This window comes from Mus pahari, chromosome 4 (genome assembly GCF_900095145.1).
Source record: "Mus pahari chromosome 4, PAHARI_EIJ_v1.1, whole genome shotgun sequence".
In the NCBI taxonomy this organism is placed as follows: Eukaryota; Metazoa; Chordata; class Mammalia; order Rodentia; family Muridae; genus Mus; species Mus pahari.
In genome coordinates, this window is record NC_034593.1 from 15,665,911 (window position 1) to 15,690,704 (window position 24,794).

At 40.9% G+C, this 24,794-nt stretch overlaps 2 protein-coding genes across 5 annotated transcripts in view; one reads left to right on the top strand and one right to left on the bottom strand.

Moving 5' to 3' along the window:
• Cp (ceruloplasmin) overlaps positions 1 to 2,366 on the top strand; it is a 57,575-nt gene extending 55,209 nt beyond the window's left edge. For both annotated transcript variants that reach the window (XM_021197165.2, XM_029537904.1), the window contains exon 20: positions 2,062 to 2,366. The gene's annotated coding sequence lies outside the window, so the exon portion shown is untranslated. The remainder of the gene's footprint in view (positions 1 to 2,061) is intronic.
• Hps3 (HPS3 biogenesis of lysosomal organelles complex 2 subunit 1) overlaps positions 1 to 24,794 on the bottom strand; it is a 40,242-nt gene that overhangs the window by 12,116 nt on the left and 3,332 nt on the right. For 2 of the 3 annotated variants that reach the window (XR_003843711.1, XM_021197166.1), the window contains exons 2-14: positions 23,147 to 23,638; positions 22,009 to 22,180; positions 21,819 to 21,904; positions 17,794 to 17,983; positions 15,089 to 15,170; positions 12,527 to 12,681; positions 11,546 to 11,654; positions 8,622 to 8,803; positions 7,027 to 7,207; positions 5,706 to 5,939; positions 4,361 to 4,546; positions 3,820 to 4,008; positions 2,333 to 2,440 (exon numbers count right to left, since the gene is read on the bottom strand). Coding sequence is in view for 2 of the 3 variants with exons in the window: in XM_021197166.1 (XP_021052825.1) it covers positions 2,333 to 2,440; positions 3,820 to 4,008; positions 4,361 to 4,546; positions 5,706 to 5,939; positions 7,027 to 7,207; positions 8,622 to 8,803; positions 11,546 to 11,654; positions 12,527 to 12,681; positions 15,089 to 15,170; positions 17,794 to 17,983; positions 21,819 to 21,904; positions 22,009 to 22,180; positions 23,147 to 23,638 (2,366 nt within the window). In the remaining variant the exon portion in view is untranslated. Of the gene's footprint in view, positions 1 to 2,332; positions 2,441 to 3,819; positions 4,009 to 4,360; positions 4,547 to 5,705; positions 5,940 to 7,026; positions 7,208 to 8,621; positions 8,804 to 11,545; positions 11,655 to 12,526; positions 12,682 to 15,088; positions 15,171 to 17,793; positions 17,984 to 21,818; positions 21,905 to 22,008; positions 22,181 to 23,146; positions 23,639 to 24,794 lie in introns of those variants that run through there. The other variant, XM_029537906.1, reaches the window with a different exon arrangement.

Sequence of the window (24,794 nt, forward strand, 5' to 3'; positions counted from 1 at the left end):
GCCCTTTCTAACTCTGTGAAGAATTGGGTTGGAATTTTGATGTGGATTGCATTGAATCTGTAGATTGCTTTTGGCAGGATGGCCATTTTGACTACGTTAGTCCTGCCAATCCATGAGCATGGGGATCTATGGATAATCTTAAAAGAAGCATATCCAGGGGAAAGATTTAGAAAAGTTTAACCAGAATATTTTCCATCTTCTACAGCAAAAATTCTCAGAAAGGGGTGAAAGAAATATGCAGAAACTGAGGGCATTATGAAAAGTCTACAAAGCAGAGGCCCAGATGAGAGGGAAGGGTCCCATGTCGATGGCATAGAACACATTTTCAACATAATTATAGAAAACTCCCAGAATAAGGAAAAACACAACCATATAGACACACAGAACACCAACTAGAACAAGCAAATAAGTTGGAACATCAAGTTAAAACACTAAATATACACATCACAGAGGATACTGAAAGCAGCAAGAGAAAGGACACAAGTCCCATGCAAAGGCAAACACACCAGAAAAACTGCTGATGGAGCCTGAAGACCAGCAGAGTCTGGTGCAATGCACGCCAAAGGCCCACAGACGCCAAACCAGACTACTCTACCCAGCAAAGCTCCCTGCCGTAGCTGAAGAAAGAAAGCTTTCAGAGTACCAGAACCCGAAGATACTGAAGAGAGGATGAGCGAACCCAACAGGCCACATAAAGAAAACAAATGAGGCCACCTAACAACACGAAATAAGACAACGAATACAGCAGAATTCCCCTACAAACACACACAACAAAATGACAGCAATCAACAAACCCTTTTCAATACTAACTTTAAGTAATGGATTCAACTTCCCATTCTAAAGAAAAAGTTGGTTGAAAAGATTAAGTAACAAAAATCCATCCTTTGTTACGTACAGGGATTTATATGATCACTGAATTATACCGGTTGGTTGTGATTATAAATATGCTTAGAAGTTATATCTGTAAAATTTTCATAGCATATTACACTTACAACTTGATTGCTTCCCTGTTCTGTGTGTTAGGAGGACAAGGCCCGATTCTGTCTCCCACATTTACTGTACTTCTCAGACTGAGCTATCAAATGAACAAAGAAGCCGCTAACACCTCAGGACTTGCAGTGTCTATATGTACTAGCGATAAGAGACAACGAAAGAATCTCCTTTAGTGATATATTGCTGTAGTTAACTAGTAAATTACTGAGGCTGGACTTGAATTCATGATCTTCTGTCTCATCCTTCCAAGTGCTAGAATTATCAGCATGTACAACCATATCCAATTCTGGTGATTTCAGTAGAAGAATATAGGCCACAGTCTGGAAACTGAGTCTAAACACTCTAGCCTCCCGATCTTCCGTCCCCAGCCCGTCCCCAACTCAACAGCTGTCTCTATGATCAATAAAATCCACATTTTGGCCAATTCCTAAAGTTTAAACCAGGAATTATATATCCCGAACGTACAAAGCTCACAGAGAAGAAAATGTCTAAGGGCCTCTGGGTATAAGACAAGACTCGAGAGCCTCAGCGCGTCTGCATGAGAAGCCGTGCGGAGAAGAGTGGTGTGGACTGAACCTGCTGTGCACTGCTCACAGAGCCATCAGCACCTGGCAGACCAGGGCCTCAGGAACAGTGCAGGGCACAGGTAGCCAGTACTCCTGAATTTTTGAAGAGTATCATTTAACTCAGAATTCCTATCATGAAATATTGATTTCTATATGTGGCTACAGTGAATAAACAAACAACAACAACAACAAAAAAAAAGGCGAAAATTATATTTAGTCCTTGGGCCAACAAATGATATTAAAAGATACATTTAGCCCTGCCTGGCCTACCATGTCTCATGTAGAAACAGTTCTAGTCAGGATTCCTCTACCATAATTGTGACCCACAATTCTTTTGAAAACTTCTCTTCTGGGGTCAGACACTGACTACTTTGACATATTATTCACAAGACAGATGGTATTGGTTCGGTGGGTATGAAGTCTAAATTGTGTTAAGCCGCATTAAACAAAGCTCATACTTACAAAAGATCCCTATATATTTGGACACTTTTATTCCCCACAGGTGTCTTCACATATATTCTAAAAATGAGGACAGATGTACAGCTCATTCGCCTGCAGCAAGACCAGTCGCCCAGCTCAGAGGCTTCGTCTCAGCAGTTCCATCCAGAAGCCAGGATTCCAAAGCTCCCAACTGGGATCCACTACAGATTTTTTGCCCCTCAAAAAGCTATATTCTAAATTAACAAGACATGTGATATTACACCATATTTAAATTGTTTCCTATACTGCAATATACTGTGTATTTTAAAAGTAAGAGAGGCGTTTTTATTTACCTGTAATTTCAGAAGGTCTTCTGTGTGATTTTTATCAGCTATGGAATCAGATGTTGTTAACACATGAACCCATGGATTTACTAAGCCATAATGACTGCAGGCATTTATCTGAAACATGACAGAAATGCATCACAAGCTAAATACAGCAACAGTGAGACAAGTAATAAATAATCTCTTCATCTAGTCACTAATTCTCTGTCGCATCATACATTCAGTTACATACTCAACTAGGAAGAGGAAGCTCTGCAGATGTATTTCCCTGGAAAAGTTTGCAGTCTTGTTGCTTTCATTTCAAATAATCTGCAATAAATATTTCCTAATATTTTGAAATTTAAAAATATTCTACAGAAGTGCTTTCAAGAAAAAAAAATAGCATTACTCCTAAGATAACAGTGGAAATCATTTTGGGGGGGGTGAGAAAATATTCTTTTAAGATCTCATGATGATTGTCATGGAGTACCCTGGTGACCTTTGCAGACACAGCAACAGGATTCTATGGAAACCAGAGCAGGATGGGGAGGTGACCACGGCTGTCACAGCTGCCTACAGCACATCTGAAGCCCAAGCGTGGCCCTGACAGGCAAGAGGACAGTGCAGTAGCCCCCGGCCTCAGACCTTTCAAAACTGCTCAAGGTGACCCTTCTGGAGAAAGCCTCTCATATGCTGGGACACTGCAGGGTGGTAATAAAGGAGTGTGGCCATATTCTTTATTTTGAGGGTGTGAAATTTGAGCTGGGCAGGGTCTCATGTGTAGCCCTGGCTGGCCTGGAACTCACAGAGATCCACCTGCCCCTACCTGCTGAGTGGCAAGATTAAAGGTGTGTGCCATGACACCTGGCTTCTAGGTGGTAGTCTTACCATTTTCATTTATCTATTTGTGTGTGTGTGTGTGTGTGTGTGTGTGTNTGTGTGTGTGTGTGTGCACGTGCAGAGGTTGGAAAACAATTTTCAGGAGTCAGTTCCCTCCTTCTACTGTGGGTTCCAGGGATGAAACGGATCACCAGACTTGGCAGCAAGGGCCTTTACGGGATAAGCAATCTCAACAGCCCGAGCTGGTGTTCTTTAGAATGGGAAAGCATGTAAGACGTAGGGAACTTCAGTCCTAGGTACATTCTAAGCATTAAAAATAAGAGAGGGGCTAGGAAGACAGCCTCAGTAGATAATGTGTTTACCTCACAGGAATAAAAATCTGAGTTTTTGAGTCCTACAACCTGGAAAATGTCAGATGTGGTGGTCCAAGTTTGTAATCTCAATGTTAAGGATAGCTTAGGCCTCTGGTCAGCTCGTATCCTGCATGACAATGACAGAGCCTGTTTCAAAGTCAATGGACAGAGTCCTTAAGAATGACCCCTGGGCGCGACCTTTAGACTCTATGCATAGGACATCTGTATCTGCGCATGCACTGCACTAGCTCCCTCTCTCTTAAAAACAAAATACAGATTATTGCAGCACACAATGTATGCATTTAAGGTATTTCACTGCCTTACCAAATCCTCCGCTGTTCTCAGTGGTATGGTATCAGGACACTGCCTCTCAGATAACCTCCAGACGTACTGAGATATGAGCTTGAAAAAGAGTTCCTCAAGTACCACATTCGGGAGACAAGCTACGAGCTGAGCTTCCCAGAAGTCTACCAAAAGCTGCGGAACTGTGTCTTCATCCTTTCCACACAGCACCTAGGAAGGAGAGCATCCCGCATTGAATGCAGAGCCAGTGACAGACAGCAGAGCTATAGCTCCGCCATGTGGTCAGACAGCAGAGCTATCGCTACACCATGCGATCGTGCAGCTCATAATTTTGGCTTGACTGTCACGGCAAGAACTAAGTTACACACTTTCTGTTAATAAGAAACAGACTCTAGGTGGCATGCATGGAGTTTCTGCAGAAAGTCTTTTGTATGTTTACATTATAAACTGATTATACAGAAGTCTATCTGTTCAGTTATGAGTGAAACTTCAGTTCTATTCCCTAATCTCTTTTGGTTTCTATCAGATCACTCAGAAAAATTACATTTTCAACTGGACAAACCTTAAAGAAAGAATCTGTTTCTACAATTCCAATTTTATCATTCTTCTGTAAGCCCAGGACTGAAGCCACAAGCAATCCAGGCTGAGTTTCCTTCAAGTCAATCGCAAGTTCAGTAGGAACCATCTGTCCTTTCCACTGTTGAATTAACAGCCGGGGTTCCAGAATGAAGCCATACACCAGCTTCATCTTCAGATTAAAAAAGAAAAAATTGTTGGAATGAAATATACATTGCATCTACGTTATTCATCTCTTTCTAGTGTCTTCATGATTTAGGGGCCAGTTAATAACACTGTATTTCTACGTTTTAGCCACAAAAACTCTTATTCCCAAGAAGAATATTATTATCTTTCTCGTATAAATTAATAGATAACTAAACTTTGAGATGTTCCATTTTTGTTAAGAGTTTTAGATTAATTATACATACATATGTATACACAGACACAGACACAGACACAGACACACACACACACACACACACACACACACACACACACACCCTAAGTCCTTTCAAAGGTGTAGAAAGTTAACTCAGACTTTCAGAATTCTACTCTTCAAAGCAGATTCCCGATGCTGACTTGTTTTCACGGCAAGCCATCTCCTAGTATAATGATGTGTGCCCTGTTTTAGGAAGCATAGTTATACCAGGAGCATTTGGCCAAGCAGGCAACAATAAGAACAAGGCCTAGGCTCTAAAGTTACCCTGCCTGCTCAATGCTGACCGACTGTGCAATCACAAACACGTTATTTTAGCTATCTCATGTGTATGATGACAGTTATAGTAACACTGATCTCAGCACCCAACAAGAATTAAGTGATACAATACATGCGAACAACTTCGAACAGACCTGGGACATAGAAACACAAATGATCCCCTTGTCCCGAGCCCTAAGTGTTAATATCTTTGGCCTCTATTCCTAAATGATCCCTTTTGTCAAAGCAATGACCTTTCCTTCTTCGGTGTCATTGTGATTTTCCTATTAACCTCCTGTGGCTGACAGTTAATATCCTCCTTTCTATGCTTAAGAAACTCATCCCTCTGATGCTTTCAGTGAACACATTCTCTAATTGTTGGCTCTGGGCATAGCTTTTATACTCTTCTGTACAAACAAACGTAATATTCTGAATATATGTGGTACATCAATGATGAAAGATCTTTCAGTAGCCACTGCTGATATTTATCAATCTTTTTTTTTCCATTTGACGGATATAAAGTTCCATCTAACACTGTTTGTTATCTGTCACTAAGAAACCATGAGGTGCAAAGATGCCAGAAGAAAGCCCAATGCCTCAGGAACTACTCCAATTATCTTTCAGACTTCTGTTAACACCAGGCATTGTTCTATACCTCCGAATGGCTTTTCATCTCATTTCTGTACATGTCAAGATCTCCCATTTTCAAGGCCACTGCAGCCTTGGTCAAGGTCACTAAGACAGGTGAAACTCCACAGGTATCCAGCTTCTTTAAATAATGCAAGGCAGTTAAGGGATCAATATTCTTCATAGAAGGACTAGAGAGAACATGAGGCAGTTGCTTCGGCTCAGCCGCATGAAATATCTGAGCCACTTTTGCTGCTAATTCCTTTGATGAGTATGAACAAAAAATAAACAGTTAGCCAATAGGAAACAGGGGACAAAAAGGAACGTATGTATAAAACTGCACTAGATAAATAATACACTGTTATTGAGAAACACAGAGATTATGAAAATATTTGAAAGGCTAAAACTGAGTTGACATGAACTGTCTGCAGAGATACAATAAGAAAATAAAAGCAGTGAAAAAGATATAGCAATTTGTGACCAACATTTTTAATTTTAATCACATAGGAGAAAATACTATTATACTTAATAATCTATAGTTTAAACTACAACTTAGTTCAAAATATACTCAATAATATAATTCAGGTGAAAATTTAGTTCCCTTGAAATATCCAAGTATATGGTATTTCAGTTTCCAACTGTGCTTAAAATACGAAAGGGACTAAAAATAATCTTCAACCAAACAGACCTCCCAGAGCTCCCAGGGACTAAACCACCAACCAAAGAGTAACCCATGACTCCAGCCACATATGTAGCAGAGGATGGCCTTGTCAGGCGTTAATGGGAGGAGAGGCCCTTGAACCTGTGACTGCTAGATGCCCCAGTGAGGGGAATGTCAGGGCTGGGAGGAGGGAAAGGTGGGTGGGTAAGGGAGCACCCTCATAGAAGCAGGGGGAGGGAGGATGGGATAGGGGGTTTCCAGGTAGGAAACCAGGAAAGGGGAAACATTTGAAATGTAAATACAGAAAATCTCCAATAAAAATAATAATAATAATATTTTAAGAGGTCATTGGCCCTTAAATAAAGTTTGGACATTGAAAATAGGGCACATGGAGTTGTGGGATAAAAACATACTGCAGAGGATGGCAGGGACCAGCATTCTGTGCTTCACTTGAGAATAGATCTCACTGTGACTGGGCAAGTCCCTCGGCCACAACAGCTTCCATGCTGAATACTGAGGACACATGAGAAAGTCACGCCTAAATTCTTTCCCAAGCTGTAATTCTAAGACCATTAAAGAAGTAAAGGGCATGCTAATTTTTTTAGGAAAAAAAATGTTGGAACTTAAATTCTAAATACTACTAAAAGTTAAAGAGAAAAGCTATAACTTTATAGAAAATTATATTCACTTCACTTAATTCTTCATCCAGGTTTTCATAAAGAGAATGATTAATATAAAATACTAATCCTCTCTCATATTTCTGTGATTCACTCTCTTCTGTCCAGTCCACACGGGCCAAGACTTCAGCCAGAGACAAACCAGACATCTTATAGTATGGCAAGGAGAGATGGGATTGCTCAGTGGTAAGCCTAGAGAGAGAGAGAGAGAAATGTTAAAGGGTTTCAAATGTGCATTTCTGTGGCAGTTACTTAACACAGTGAGTAATAAAACAGATCATGCTTTTCAACGGCATAAGCCTCACAGCTTGACTTTTATAAGGCCACTCTCATTAGCATTTTTCCTGAGCATATCACAGGTAGAAAAGCAATCATTCATTTTAATATTTAATAAGGCTCTAAAAACGGCATTTATAGTTTATCTCGGTCGCTGACAAGCTCTTACACAGTGATGTAAGCCTATGAAACACTGTCTACAAAAATTTTCTGTAAACACGATTCTCAGAACTGGAGAGCTGTCCCTGGCCCTCACCACCGCAGCACTCAGGAGAAGGCAGCCCGCCTAACCAGCCTCAGCTGGGCAGCACAGTGTGGCTGGCCCTGAGGGCAAGAGAGCAGGAGAGCTGGCCTAGGTCCTTCCCTGCTGCAGCACTGGGTGAGCTAGCCAGGACACTGCTGGCTCTGGTTGTGAGGGTGTGGGAGAGCTTTGGCAGGCTGACCAACCCAGCTACCAACTAGACCCAGACACAGGGCAGATACAGATGTTGGGCCGCCCCAACATCTACCTCATCTATGAACTAATGGACCTTGTGAAGGGGCTGGCTCAGCAGATCCAAAGCTTCGGGATCTCCTGATACAGGGTCACAACAGGAGATCAGACCAGTGAGCAGGCAGTGTTCATACTGCAGCACATGCCAATTACTCACTGTAATAAACATTTGCACGTAAAGATGTGTAGACAAAAGTGTATACTGTGTGACACACTGTGATATACTACAGCTTCCATGAAGAGATGTTTTGTGTTATTTTTGTTGATTTTTTCTTTTTGTTTTGTTTATTTGTTTGGGGAGGGGGGATGTGAAGGGACAGGGAATCAATACAAAATTTTTAAAACTCATTCTCAGAAATACAAAACTCTATTGACCTTAATATGCCTTTCTGATATCATGAAAGCACTGACTACTAATATTAATATCTCAGACTGTTCCAGTTATACCCCTCCCTGAAGCTAACAAACAAGTACCAAAACCATCTCAGTTTTTTCTCTGAGCATGTGCCCCTAACATCCTGAAAACAAAATAAAATAATCCTGAAAACAAAATAAAATAAAACAAAGTAAATAGATAAATAATAAATGAATTAAGACCAAATCCAAATCCAAAAGTTAGGTCGAGGGTTTATTGTGCCTCTGACAAACTGACACTCAAAAGACACTGGGTAGGTCATATCCATTCTGTATCTCTCAGCCTACCACATACCTACATATGTACCTGGCACACAGCATGCTTATGAAACAAATGAGAAAATGAACCAACTCCCAGAGGTTAAAAAAAGCCTGCTATGTGCATGCAAAACTCTGTAAGAACGCTTATGAGGCCTCACCAACCTGCTGTAACAGTCTCCAAGGTGTCCACAACTTTCTTTAAAGGCTTCCAGGAGCTCTGCTTTCTCTGCAGGCTCCAGCCCACTGCCATCCATCAGGGCAGCTCTCACTAGCAGATGAGCCTCACTGAGCAAGTGGAGACAGCTCTCGGCTTTCACAGTCTTGTAGCTGTTACTATAGTCTACCTGAAACAAGAAGACAAACGGCTAGTGTCCCTGAAGACCGCCCATTCCCCACCCCATCCCCGCTCTTAAGAACTGGTACACCTTGTTATTAAAAATAATATGTAGGTATATTAAACACTAAAATTTAAAAAAGTAGCTGCATGTCGCTTTAGTTTGCTTTTTACTGCTGTGATAAAATAACACCATCAAAGGCAACTTGGGGACTAAAGGTTTACTTGGCTTTAGGTCACAGTCCATCACTAACGGAAGCAAAGGAAGAAACCTGCAGGCAAACACTGGAACAGAAACCAGAAGGGATGGCTGCTTCAACTTGCTCAGCCTCCTTTCTTTTCCTTCTCATCCTCCTCTTTTTTTTTTCCCCCTAGACTTATGTAATGAATTTTATGTCTGAATGTCTGAATGTTTTGCATGCATGTAGTATGTCTGTGTTCCTCATGAATGCCTGAAGGTCAGAAGAGGGCATCAGACCCACGAGAACTGTAGCTATGGACAGTCAGGAGGTACAGTATGGGTGCTGAGAATTAAACCTGGGTTCCCTCAGTCGGCTCTTTTATATAATCCTGACCCTCCTGACAGGGCTGGTACTGTCCCAGGGAGCTGGGCCCTCCCACAACCATCATTAATCAAGAAAATATCCTACAGATTTGCCTACAGGCCAATCTGATACAGGTATTTTCTCGAACAAGGTTTCTCTTTCCAGATAACTCTAGTTTTTTCAAGTTGGAAAAAAAACAAAACCCTAACCTGGATATTAATAGAGCCTTAGCAGAGTTTTCTTTCTCCACAATCTATAGATCAATTTGATATACATATGATTACAAACATTACTGTGTTAGGAGCTTAAATCATTAAGAAATTCCAAATGATATTATAACGCTAATAATGTAGTTGTCAATAATTTGTTCCCAATTTGATAAGGCTTTTGAACACACTTGAAATAATTAGTTTCTTCTTTAAAGGTCTGTGACTTAGCTTTTTCAAACTAAGAACAAGTCTCCCCTGTTGAGTTTCACTGGGTGACTTAATTATGACAATTAATTATGAGAGTGGGATGTGGGCCATCATCTGATAACTCAATAACCAGAATCATCAGACTTCAGTTCTCACATTTGGATGAGATCTACGACTTTCCAGGACAAAGCTGATATAATTACTAGAGTAAAAATATCAGAGATAAGTCAATCAACACTTAACCATACTACCAAAATTGGTACCACCAGGAAGATATCAATGTTATTATCTGCTTCCACAGCGTAGAAAAATACAACTTTATCTATACAGTTTTCTGCCTGAGTATGTATAACCATAATCTAATTATTTTAAAAAAGTGACAAAATTAAGAACATTCTCAAAACAAAGAAAAGAAAAAGTAGAGAGGAAATCTGTCCCCCAAATGTTAATGTTATAAAACAAAAGGAAAGACTCTAGGAATGTTCTAGATCAAAGGGAGCTAAGGCAACACAATTAAGCGTGTGACCTGATGCTAGGCTGGACTGGTGGGGAAGCTATGAAGTCGAGACTGGCTACACTGTGTGGGATATAAACTGTGGACTAGATGCTGAGTCGAGACTAAACTTACTGCAGCACACAGCTTACTGTGGTAAGACAGGACAGTATCTGATTGCTTAGAGTCAAAAATCTGTGAGCTTGTCAATGGACCAAGGGAAATAACTGTGTAGAGAAAGGACGGTACACCATGAGGACAAATAGGGAGGACTACAGACAACGGTCAGTCTGTGTGTTGGCTATATTTTGTATTTTTCTCATTCTTACTACTTCTCTAAACCTGGCGTTATTTAAAAGGAAAGTATTTTAATTGCCAGAGAGGAGTAAGGCACTGTGACTCCTCGGACAGGACAGGAATGCCCACTGTAGGCCCCTCATAGGCTGCAGCTGCTGTAGCTACTACACATGGGGACAAGCTGTTACACTCCAAAGAATGAGATATTAATAAATGACCTGCAGTTTTCCACTCCATTTTCTCATTCTCTTTGCCAGGTGCTTTAGTTTAGCTTCTGTTTCTATGATAAAACGCTAATCAAAATCAACTTAGAGGAGGAAAGGGTTTATTTGGCATACAGTTTACATTAGGGGAAGCCAAGAGGTGGAAAAGGGAACTGGGGCAGATGCACAACTGTTTCTAAGCTTGCTCTCACGGCTTGCTCAACCTGCTTTCTTATATCACTTAAAGACACCTGATAAGGAGGTGGCATAAACAGTGGTCGAGGCCTTCTTACCTCAGAGATTAATTAAGACAACACCCCACAGAACCTGCCTACAGGGAAATCTGATGGAGGAATAAATTAAGATTTTTCTCTTTCCAGATTATGTCTAGGTTTGTGGTATGTAAGCAAAACCCAACCAGCACACTGGGGCTCAACATCAATGGCTACTTGTGCTTAAACTAATTCAGCAGTTCCTCTCTGAGGGGTGAGCATGAGTAAGGGGCCTTCCCCTGAGGGAGGGAATTACTACTTGCTCTCAAATGGCAGAAGCTGTGAAAACAAGGTGAAGAAAGACACGGGCTTGAAAGTCACGATGGAGGCTGAAAGCTGTCTGGATGAAGTGTTCTGAATGTATAATCAATTAAATCCACGTTGTTTCCCTCATTTGAGGTTTCCTTGGTGAAATACAAGGGGCAGAGATCAGGCAGCAACAAGAACAATGTCTGCCTAGACTCACCCTCTGATGTCCAATTTCACTCTAAATTTCTATGAAGAATAAGATGTCTGAAAAAAGTACCATTTCTTTGTATAGCTGAACTGGCGCAGTGGTGTTCACGATATACAGATTCCATGCAGCCTCAGCCACGTGAGGGTTGCTGCTCCTAACACTGGCATCTTTTCTAGAACTGAAAAGGGTCAAAATTAGAAGACATACTATTAATAAACTACAGCTTTCACCTGTAAATATTGGGTACTATAAAATAATACAAGTATGACATCACTTCCATTTAATTTTTCCTTGGTTAATTAGTATACATATAGTCGATGTGCATAGTTCACAGAACTTCACAGGTACACAGCATTTACCATTCTGTCACAAGCTGATAAGCCAATTTACCTCCAGTTCTCCAACACTAAGCTCTCTAAGCATCAGCTTTGTTCTGCTCTCTCCAACATGGCTTCATGAGTCTAGCATGCCATGGCCATAACATCTTAATAGAAACAACATGTAAAACATTCACTTCACTGGAAAATGTTCACGTTACATAAGCCTGTGAGTTAGTTTGCAACATTGTCTTATCTCTTACTATTACTATGATATATATTCATTAGTATAAATGAATAATAAACTTAATCTAAATCTAAAAAAATATACTAATAAGCTCTTTTACAATACAAAAGTGACCACTGGTTTAAAAAAATGGAAATGCTTAAAGTCCAAAGAAGAAAAGCAGTAAAATCTTTGTGGCCAGAACTAACATTACAGGTTCTGTCTATCCCCATTGTTCCACAGAGAAGGCATGTCTTTTAGATTCTTATTCACAATACAGGTGATAGATACTCAAACCATTTTATAATTTATTGCTTATAAAAGTCCTATGGTAAATTATAAGCAACATTATAGAGATCTTTACATCTTTATTATCTCTGGAAAAGCCATCTATCTGATCATTCTGAGTTTCAATTAAAATAATAAAACTAAGATAAACATAAAATATACCAGTTATACTTTGCTCCAGAAACTAGCAGAGATGTGTAGGGCTAGGGGAATGCTTACATAAGTCTCTTGGGTGACCCTCTTCTCTCTGGAATGGCCTCAGGCTCTGCCTTCGTCAGAAGTATGATGTGGTTTTTAAAGTGACAGATGGCTTTCAAACCTATGAAAAGCTGTATCCTTAGAGCACAAACGTCCATACTGACAGGTGGGCAAGCCTAATAAAGGATATATTACAAATTTAACCCCAGGAATGAAGGTATGTGAACCTCATCTTCAAAAGTTAGGGCTGGGAATGTAGCTTAGTTGGAAGGGTACACGAAGTTCTGGGTTCCGTTACCAGCACATCATACCAGGGGTAGTGGTTCATGTCTATAATCCCCACACTGTAGAGGTAGAGACAAGATGAGCAGAAGGCAAAGGCTGTAGTCAGCTACAAAGTGACTTAGAGACCAACCTGAGATACACGAGGCCCTGTCCTTAAAAACAAGCCAACAAAGTCAGTCTGTTCATTTGAGAAGAATCTTCCACCCAGTTCCTGTTCTCTAGAATACTAACCTAGGCATGTCAGTAACCATCTGCTCTACAGAGCTTTTCTCACTATAAATACAGAAAGGGCCTCACAGCTGTGGGCGCTACTGCAATTGTTCCTGAAGACCTTGCTGGAAGAGAAGCCTGGACTCATACCTTTCCACCAGAGAAATCTCTACTGAATGGAGGTTCTGGGCCTAATCAGATGCTATAAAAGGCCACACTGTAGCACTTTTAAATGACTGTGTGAAAGAAACGCTTGTATGTTTGCCTGACCCTAATCCCTTTCTTGTGAACAAAGTCTGGGAGCTATAGCAGCCTGGGCCATGTGTCTCTCTAGGACACTTTCTCTCTCCAGATATCTGCTAATAGTACTGTGGTAACAGTACCTCAGCTGGGTGGTGGTGGGGTAGTGCATGCCTTTAATCCCAGTACCCACTGGAAGGCAGAGGCCGGCAGCTCTCTGAGTTTGAGGCAAGAGTTCTGGTTTACAGAGTAAGTTCCAGGACAGCTAGGAATATGCAGAGAAATCCTGTCTCAAAAAACAAAATAACAACAGGCTCACTAGGCAGAACCAAATAGTTATTTACTAACTAATCATCCTATCTGTTAATAATCATTAACAGAGAGCAGCCTGCCATCTGTCCCAAAAAGGGTACTAAAGATTGCAGGCAGACATAAAGTAATCTGTAAAACCAGCTTAATTTGGGGGCTGCTTGCAGCATGCACATTTGTTACAAAAATTCATTCAACTAACTTATACCCAGATAATATCATTCAGATGACTACATTTCTCAGAAAAGAAATTCAAGGTCAAATGATCATCAAAAACTACATTTGTACATTCACTTGTAATCAAAGCTTTTCTGATATTAAGGCTATTCTTAGTAAAAAAAAAAAAAAATGAACTGATGATTGATCTTGCGTATCCAGTAACAAAGGCATGGAAAATAAAAAATTGTATTCTGATGATAGTAAAAGAAACAACTTTCCTGCATCACATTCAGTTGCACAATGCTGACCATACTGCTTTAATAGTACAATTAATTGGTACAATTGCTACCAATACGTCTTTAAAAGCAAGACTATAAAACCTGTGATCCCAGCACTTTAAAGATTGACAAAGAACTGATCCAAGTTGGAGGCCAGCCAGGGTTATCTAGCAAATTCCAGGCCAGCCTGGGCTGCTCTATGAAGGGGGAAAGAAAAGCTAAGAACAAAACAAAACAAATAAATAGTAATGTGTCACAGTTATGAATTGCCCTCTAAAGCAGTGGTTCTCAACCTTCCTCAAGCTATGACCCTTAAATTCAGCTCCTCATATGGTGGTATGCCCCACCCATAAAATTATCTTCATTGCTCCTTTATAACTATAATTTTGCTACTGTTATGAATCATAATGGAAATATTTTTGGAGATAGGTTTGCCAAAAGGAGTTAAGACACACAGGTTGAGAAACACTGCCCTAAAGGTACACTATACCTATCACTTATAACACTTAGAATGCTTTGAAACAATCTTTAAAATTGTCAAATCGCACATGAGAAATGCTTAGTAGTTTCTATCCACAATGAGTAGTTTAATGAATGTATTAGTTAGCATTGCTATCACTATGATGAAACACCGTGACCAAAGCAGAAGGGTTCATTTGGCTCACACTTCCACAACATAGTCCATCACTGAAGAAATTCAGGACAAGAATTCAAGAAGGGCTAGAACCTAGAAACAGAAACTGATACGGAGGCTGTGGGGGCATGCTGTTTATTGGCTTGCTCCACACTGCTCCCTCAGCCTGCTTTCTTACAGAAGCCAGGGTCACCAGCCAATAGACAGCACTCCCCCATCAATCACTAATTAAGAAGATGCTCCACTGCTTGCCTGATCTTATAGAGGCATTTTCTCTATTGGAGTTCCCTCCACTCCAGTTGACATAAAATCAGCCTGTGTCAAGTTGACATAAAATCACCCAGCACAATGAATACGGCCTTTTGGGGCCTTTCGTCTTCACGAAATTCAGGCCTAAAAACATGTGTATAAGCATTCATGTGCTCCATTGAGCTCACTGTTCTACTGTCAACAGAAGCCAGTGCTGACCTTTAGAGTAGTATCCATGTGTAGGTCCTCCTCATGTGCCACCGCTGCACTGCATCGCACCGTGAAACACTGCAGGCTTTGGCTAAGGAAGAAGAGATGTGCACTGAGCAAAGTGAGAGCCAGGAACCAACGCACCCACGACCTCGGCGGTGGAGAGGGCTTCATCGGCAAACAGAGAAATAGAGGAGGGATGAAGGCAATACGAGTATCTGACACGTGATGGTGAGGTAGACTGGGACAGTGCTGCTCAATCCCTAAGGCGTGTTTGTAGACTACCTCATTCCCACACAATCTCAAACACTGACCGTGACCAAAGGGTAAGGCTGGCCAGGCTGGAGTCAACATCCACATTCTACAAAGCAGCCCAGTGCCCTTAAAAGGAACTCAAAGTATCAACTGGTGACTTTCAGAGCCCAGATTAGGACCTATTTCCTGACTGTTGCTTACCCTATCATCTCAGAATGAAATTCAGTCTCCATTATGTGGCATAACCAACTCAGAATACACAGACACAACAGTGGTAAAATGAACATGAGAAACAGGACTCTTCGGAAATGCCTTGCCCACCATCTTGCTTTGAACACTGGAAACGTTCATGTTGGCTGAGCCTCTCTAGGGAGTAGAACCAACTAGATCCAGGCTCCTGACTCTATCTCCCTCTACAACCCCAGGGTAAAGAGACATGAGGACACTTTGAGAGCACACAGACACCCAGCTGTTGTTATCTGTTGTGCTTATCTCAATCAATACCCATATTGATTAGAAATGTGATCACTTAGAATTTAGTATTGGATCCATCGTGAAAACGATTTACAAGAATGACTCTGAAAACAAATTAGGAGCTTGGAGAAGTAAACACCAGCATGAGCTCTTTAAAACCAGGGGGAAGGCTGGTGTGGCGATGCACACCTTTTAACACTCAGGAGGCAGTGACAGTTGGACCTCAGTGAGTTTGAGGCCAGCCTGATGTACACAGTAAGTCCCAGAACAACGAAAACCTATTAGGAGAGGTGTTGCCTTCACAGTGGTGCTCTGCACCTCTTATGACAGGGCATACAGCCAGGCCTCTCCCTAGCTCTCAGTGATACCGCTTCCATCTCGTACCACCATTAACAGCTTCTCCTACCTTAAAGGAAATCATCTCTGAAGCTATCACAGAAACTCGAATGCCAGCAGCACATTTACTCACCTCCTTCAGAGAAAGCATTGTTATGTGAAGAGGTACTGAGAGGGTGGGGCACAGACAAGCAAGGTGGGAGGAGAGTGACAGTGGGACAGATGGGACACAACAGTCAAGGATCATTAGCTTCTAGGGACAAAAGGAAGTGTGGTGGTTTGAATAGGTCTGGCCTCCTAGACTCAGAAGTTTGAGTGCCCTGCCCACAGGAGTGACACCACCAGGAGGTGTGTCCTCACTAGAATAGGTGTGGCTTTGTTGGAGGAAAGTCTTCACTGCAGGGGAGGTGCTTTGAGGTCCTAAATTCAAACTTCACCCATGGCAGGAGAGAGATTCAGCTTTCCCATCAAGATGTAGAAGTCTGGGCTCCTCCAGCCCCATGTCTGCCCGCACACTGCCATGTTTTCCACCATGATGACAACGGACTAAACCTCTAAACCTGTAAGCCAGCTCCAATTAAATGTTTGCCCTTATAAGAGTTGCCTTGGTGTCTCTTCACAGCAATGGAAACCTTATCTAAGACAGGCAAGAACCTCTGACTCGTTTCCACCTAGCAAAATTCTGCTTGTTAGCTACTAGTGGATTGCTGAACAGAAAAACAAAAAGAATAAAGAGTATACATTCAAGATGCCTGTCTTAGTTACTTTTCTATTGCTGTGAGAAAACACCATGACCAAGGTAACTTATAGCAGAAAGAGTTTAGCTGGGCAGGGTAATCCAGGCTAATCCAGCACTTGGGAGGCAGAGGCAGACAGGTCTCTAAGAGTTTGAGACATCCTACTCTATAGAGCAAGTTCCAGGACAGCCAAGCCTTCACAGAGAGATCCTGTCTCGAAAAACCAAAACAAACAAACAAGTTTAATTTGGTTTATGGTGTCAGAGAATTAGAGTTCACGATGGCAGAAAGAAGGAACATCTGGGAGCTCACATCTTAATCCACAGCAGTGAGGCAGCGAGAGAACCCTGGGAATCGCCCGTGTCTTTGGAAACCTGAAAATCCACTTGAACATGATTGTTCATCCTCGAGGATGGGGACCCAGAGAGAATAAAAGGGAAAAGTGAGAAAGCCCCCTTAGCACCAGCAGTTCTTTTTCTGATTCCCATCAGCTGGGATGCAAAAGGCTCTTTCAGATACACATTCCTCACCAAAATTCACTGACATCTCTAAAACCAGGAGCCTAATCAATCCCTCCTTTCAAGTTACTTCTGTAGACCATCTGTCCCAATGATGACATGAGAAGTAACGTATAGATGTAATGGATGTAGGTACGCTCACTGACTCCTCACTCTACTACCCCTGTAGACAATCAGACGAGGAAAAACTGGAGAGTCTTTTTGCACATGGGATGGAAATGAGTATTTCTATCCCTCCATTCTCCCTCTACTTCTGAGAGATGATAGTAAATCTTAAAAGAACTTTTTCTTGGGACTGGAGAGATAGCTCAGTGGTCAAAGACTTCAGCACCAGCTTGAGAACTTACAGAAAAGGAAGTGAGGTCGAGGCCAACAAGTGACACTGGGGCCGTACCTTGTGATGACATGCAAGAACTGTGGTGTGAGCACGGCTTGCTGACACTTCTCAGGATACCAATAGACTGACATTAATTCAACAGACTTCACAACCATGTACAGGTAGCCCACGTGAGGCAACGAGAAGAAACAGAAGAGATTTGGCATCTCTTTTTTCTGCGACAAATCATTTTCATCAGGATGAAAACCTGCATTGGAAAAATTCAAGAAAGACATGCTATGAAGCCCGTAAATAAAAGAATCAATATCTAGACTTTCCTATGCAGGCTCTACTGTATCATACAATGACCGCAGAGGTGCTCAGGGGGAGCGGACAGTAAGAAATGTTATGGGGAGGAGGTACTTAGGAAAGCAGCATCTTGCAAGAACTAACAGTAAGCCACACTTATCAAAGGTTATTAATATTGGAGTGTCCACCAGGGACCACCGGTTTTCCAAGAGACAGCAAAACTACTTGCTCAAGAAATAATAATAATATCCTGATTAAGCATGAGTCTACTCTGATAAATGGATACAGTAGTAAACTGACTCTTAATCGCTTATCTTTATGCCCATGGGTTAGGGCATCTCACAACCAAGATTAGAGAAATGAATGTTTGCAGCAGATGTGGATTGTCAGAGACCCACAACTAGTGAAGGTATAGAGAAAACAGAGACCACCGAATACTAAGATCCGGGCACACATCGACCCCTGTATCATGGCTTTCCCTCCAAAGCACAGGGACCATTGGGGCAGAGGGTACGAAATGATTACATTTCTGTAAAATCTTTTCAGAGCGCAAAAATAATGGGCCAACCTTATCTTATAATACACCACATTTATCTGACTTAATGCAGAATTAAGCTAAGAAACACAACTATCAGAACTGAGTTGTTCTTATTTTTATACTAATTTTAATCATGTATTTTTTTTTTATTGTAAAGCAGTATTTTCCTCATTCCATTGCCACATGTACTCTCTTTTAAACAACTTTCCCTTTGTTGTGCTGTATTATAAATGTTCTCATTCTATAATCCACAAGGGTCTCTTCTATCATAATATCTGATATAAAAATTAAGTCACTCAAAAAAGAAAAAAGCATGAGTCTACATCAACATGGTCAATAAAAACAATTACTTCACAACTGGACTTAAAGTTCTCTACTATTTTCCAAAACTAAAAGAAACAGGAAAATTTTAATAATGTTGCTCAGTAATCCAGTATATCTAAAGCACTGCCATTTCAACATACAAGAAACAAAAAACTAGCCAGGCGGTGGTGGCACACACCTTTAATCCCAGCAGTTGGGAGGCAGAGGCAGGCAGATTTCTGAGTTCCAGGCCAGTCTGGTCTACAAAGTGAGTTCCAGGGCAGCCAGGGCTACACAGAGAAACCCTGTCTCAAAAAAAAACCAAAACCAAAACCAAAAAAAAAAAAAAGAAAAAAAAAAGAAAGAAACAAAAAACTAAGATTTTTTTTATTTTTATACTAAACATTCAAATCTAGTGTATGGCTTACACTTACAGTATGTATCAGTTTCAACTAGCTATATTTCAAATACTTAAGTCTTCTTCCTCCTTCCATGATCCCCATTGATACTGAAAATCCAGTCTGCACTTTCCATAACTAGCCCAAAGCCAACTACATTTTTTTTTTCCTTCTTTCCAGGACATATCTGAGCTCTGGCTAAACAGAACTAGTCACTAATCTCTAGGCACATGATAATGTTACAGCTTACATATGTTGGTTCCTCTTATGTAACACCTTGCAAAATTCCTCATCTTCTAAAATATCTACACACCCCATCCTGGACTCAGCTCAAATATAAGCCACACATCTACAGTCCTTTAGCCTTTCAATAAATACTCCCAAGGTACCTACTGCATGCAGTACTGCTGTTGATGTTCTGGCAATTCACAAAACAAGGGGAATTCTTTCAAAGAGCCCTCACACTCTAATGAAGAAATTGAGACAGGGAACAAACGAACTCCTAAGTGGAGAAGAGAGCTTTTAAACAGAGAGAGCACAGGGCCTAAACTTAGGCTTAGAAGTTAAGAGCTCGTGATGCTCTTCAGAGGGCCTGAGTTCAGTTCCCAGCTCCCAAGTTGGGTGTCTCACAACCTCTAGTGTCTTCATTGGCCTCTGCCAGCAACACACATGCCAAGCCCACACTCAGACAGACAGACTGATAGACACACATACACACACACACACACACACACACACACACACACACACTAAAAATAAAAGTGAGTCAAAGTTAGAGAACCAAGGGGAGTCCTCTGTAGTATGGTGACATTTGAGCTGTGCGCTAAAAGATGTGAATATATCACTCGTGCAGTATCTGAAGCACGCACATTCTAGGTCTCGGTGGAAGGAATTATAGGTTTTACAGAAAAGGAAACTTGGCTAGAGAAGAGTAAGCAGGTTGGGGTGAGACAAAATGAATGCAGTTAGGTCACACTGGCCCTGGACGATTAGGGCTTTTTATTCCAACTGTATAGGTAGTTCACTGAATGAAAGAGCTGACACACACCGATTTTTTTCTCCACTCTCTCTGGTCTTGACTCTTTCAGTTCCTCAAATATAGATTCTGTGCCCACGAGAGAACTTTGTGGGTTCCTCTATTTGGAACCCTCTCTTCCCCTTCCTCCACTGAAGCTATCTCAATCCCAGAGTCAGCACAATTCACCCTACAGTCTCAAGAGGCAGCCTTCCTAGACCCCAGAAAAAGTCAGAGGGTTGTTGAAGTTGGGACCTCGTTCTTCCTCTCAGCCCCATGCTCCCAGAAATGAGACAGAGACTCAAAATGTATTTACAATACCTTGGCCATATAGCTAGGCTCTTCTCTGACTAGAATCATGACTTAAGATAACCCATTTATTTTAACCTACATTCTGTCACGTGGCTGGTTACCTGTGCTCAGGTCCCACGTATCTGTCCCCTTTCCAGCACCCTGCTTCCCTGGCTATATTCCAGAATTCTTTTCTCCTTCTAAATACCCCACCTCTCTTTCCTGCCTAAGCCAGAGGCTTTTTAATTACAGGTGATGCATCCATACATTATATAAGGCATTCTCTCTACAGGGGGTCTTTGCTACAGGCTTGAATATACCAGGGCTCGTTTCCCACAGAGCACTACTTCAGTGTTGTCAGTATGTGATGAGTATCTGCTTTCACCATTAGGCAATTAGCTTCATAAGTACAGGCGTGTTACCTGCTTTCGCTCAGTACTCAGCACAGTGGTCAACAAATGTAGCTATTCAATAAGCATCTACTTAAATGTTATAAAGACATGCAATTGCAACATCTTCCCAGAAACCATCTGAAGATGCTGAATGGGCCATGAGCAAGTGCAGCGCTCATTAGATTTCTGGTGAACACTTAAGGACACTGGTGCCAAAGTTCAAAACAGTCCAATTAAAGTCATAATTAGAGTCCCCACCTTTTTTTTTTTTTTTTTTTTTTTTTTAAGACAAAGTCTTATGGAGCCCATGCTGGCCTAGAACTCACTGTGTAGTCACAGGGTGACCTTGCACTTCTGGCCCTCCTGTCTCTGTCTCCCAGGTGATAACAAGTGCATACCGCCACACCCTGTTCGTTCAGTGCTAGGAATCAAGCATTATTCCCGCTTAAAAAAGAACCTGACTAACTCCACTATATCTCGCATTATATTTTTATGTGTCCAGGTAAGTGCAGTATGCAGGATTGAAAAGTAGTATATTCTGAATGAGCTTCCACTCGAACCAGGCTTTTCTACCTCGATTACAAGGCCATCCTAAGAAAGTCTGTCAAATTCTCAGCAGGAATAGACAGACCTCTACTCTAAAAGTGCTCACAGATTTCCTTCTTTGGGTCTATAGACTATTTCAAAAGAAAAAAAGAATTGAGTTTTTCTGGTCATATCCTACTAATGGTTTCACTTCTCCTAGCCAATATGACTTTCCTTTCCTCAGGAAGATTCAGCAGAAAAAAAATTAAAAACCTACTGTCTACACACGGGTCTTCCTTCCAGCTCAGGCCTTGCAGCTCAGCTATACTTACCGGTTTGGTAAATGGGTAGCAGCTGAAGGGAATGTAACTTGATGTTATCAGACAAGACATAGAACGAAATATCTGGAGCGAAACGTCTGTGGGTTGAAGAAGAGAAAGGGAAGAGATCTAATTTCCACAGATTTTTTTTAAGCCAGCATAAAAAAGCTAAAAGCTCGTGAATGAAAAGGGATTCTCATACCTATATAATAGATGCCGAACCCGTAAATATTTAACTTTTTCATCTTCTAATCCTGTGGACTCCAGTTTAACAGATATTCCAGACTGTTCACATTTTTCACCAAGGAGTTCCATGGGTTTTAGGCAGATAACAAAATCTTCTGACTCAAGCTGTGACGTTTCATTACTGGCATCTTAAAAAATAAAATTTAAGAGTTTAACAACTGTAAGTGCTACCATCTTCCAGAATGAACACTAGACACATATGTCCTAGTTATGTCTATACTGCTGTGACAGAACACTGACCAAAGGCAACCTGGGGAGGACCACAGTTTATTTCAGTTTACAATTCTCAGATCACACTTTGTCACTGGGTAAGTTAGGGCAGGAACTCAGGGATGGAGCTGATTCAGAGGCCACCGAGGAGGGCTGCTTACTGGCTTCTTCCCAGTGGCTTCAGTCACCCTGCTTTCTTACACAACCCAGGACTACCTGCTCTGGAGTGGCACCACCCTCAATGGGCTGGGCCTTCTCACATCAGTAGTTAAGAAAATGCCACATTGGTTTGCCTAGAGATCTGGATCACAGAGGCAATATTTCAATTAAGGTTTATTCCTCTCAAAAAAACCTCTAGCTTATTGTCTATTTAAAAAAAAAAAATGGGAAGAGGGCAACATTTAATAACTAGTATTATTAAATGTCATTAAATATTGAATATGAGAACATAGATTAGAAACCCACGTAGTCCAGGAAGCCAGGCACAGGGACTCACAGCTATGACTACACTCAGGAACCTGAGACGGGAAGATCCCAAATTTGCGCAGAGCCTGCATCAAGTGAGTCCCAGGGAAGCTAGGGACACAATGGGACCCTGTCTCAACAACAGAGCACCAACGGTTTTCTCTTCAGAAACCCCTCATCTAAGAACAGTTGCTCCGTTACTCACATACTGACGAATACAAGAACAGAAATATATTTACACAGTGCAGAGTGAGCTATGGATAGTCATAAATAAACACAAAGCAGGGTAACAGGAACACCTAAGCCAGAACTAAAATAAGAACTGTGGCATGCCACTGTAGATACCAGGTTTCTTTAAAGGTTATCAAGAAAGATGATTTCTCTATAGTTAAAACTAGAAAGTCAAACTCATCACTTACCTTCTGTCTGTTTCAATGGATTGCTGGTTTCCTGTGGGTGTTGGTTAACTCTCTCTCCATGTATTGGGTCTGACTCCAGTTTTAGGAGTAAGACTTCTAAATCAGACATGACAGCAACATATCCAACACAAAAAGAGATTTCAACAGGAGTGATATTACCTATGTGTATAATTAATGAACGTTCAAAGTTCAATATTGAGAATTCCTCATTAATGATATCATACTTCAAAGTAAATAACACTAACTTATTGGTACATCCAACAAGAAGATCTCCTTTCACAGGACAACACGAAATGCACAAAGGGGCCTCAGACATTGGCATTTCAATTATAGACATCTGGTCTCTAAAGCTTTCACAGAAGGATGCTTCCACACTGTGGCCAACCATTCGAATGCACACACGGGAGTTGTCGCTCCTCTTACTCCTCCAATTCACGTAAGCACGCAGGAATATAGATTTGTTTTTCTCTTCAATTGCTACCAGATAGTCTCCTAAAAAAAGGAAGCAAGATTGCATTTGGTTCTTAGAATTAGAAACTCAACCACTTATTTTGCTGCCTGAAAATGGAATGTATAATATAACACAGGAATCACTGACTCAAAGAAGGAACACAACTGACCTGTAAGCGACAGCAGCTGAGGTGTGTTTTTAAGTTACATCAGCCATAGAGGTTCTGAAATATACTCTCTTCTCATCTTAGTGTCTTATGACGATTCATTTACATTTCATCTAGCAATCTTATCACAGTTGAAAATGTGTAATTCTAGCAAAGCTCTAATAAGTAACAGTAATATTAGTATAACTTACATAATTCAGGTATGAATTAAGGAACTCTGAATTTAACAGAATTAACGTATGACATTTCCTTCCCATCCTAGAAAAGTCACAACGCTTCAAAGTAAGATAAAACTAGAAATAGCCAAATAAAATATAAATCCAAGTCAATCTTCTTTTAACTAGTGATTATATGGGACTGTTTTCCCTATAAAAATAACATTTGTTGTGGAAATCAAAATGGTGAAATACAAAATAAAAACATAATGACCTCCCCTCTCAATGTCATCGTTAAGAGCTAAGGTTTACACAGAGCCTGGTGTGTGACCTTCAAAACACTTCCTCTCCTATAAACATGGGTCCCAGAAAGGCTTTTGTCTTCTTCGTGCTATCACAGTAAATCTATTTAATGATCCACAATTTTAAATTCATGTTGAACTTAATAATCACATTTTTTGTAATGATTTGCTATAACTATAGTAACTGTTATTATACCTGTTTCATGAATTTAAAACCTCAAGCATGCAGGTCAGTAACTTTCTGGGGTGGTGGGATCCAAGTAACTGCATAGCATACACATAAAACAAAAACCACCTGTAATAACTTAAATAATGAATACATCTTCTCCCGCAGACTGATACATGGCTATCCACCTGTTAGATCTATAAAATATCCTATACACATGTGCCATAGATATTTAATAATTCTCCTATTAGTACAGGTGTCAGGGGACAGGGAGATGAGTGTGACTGGAAAGAACCCAGATGTCCCTCAACAGAGGAATGGATACAGAAACTGTGGTACATTTACACAATGGAGTACTACTCAGCTATTAAAAACAATGAATTTATGAAATTCTTAGGCAAATGGATG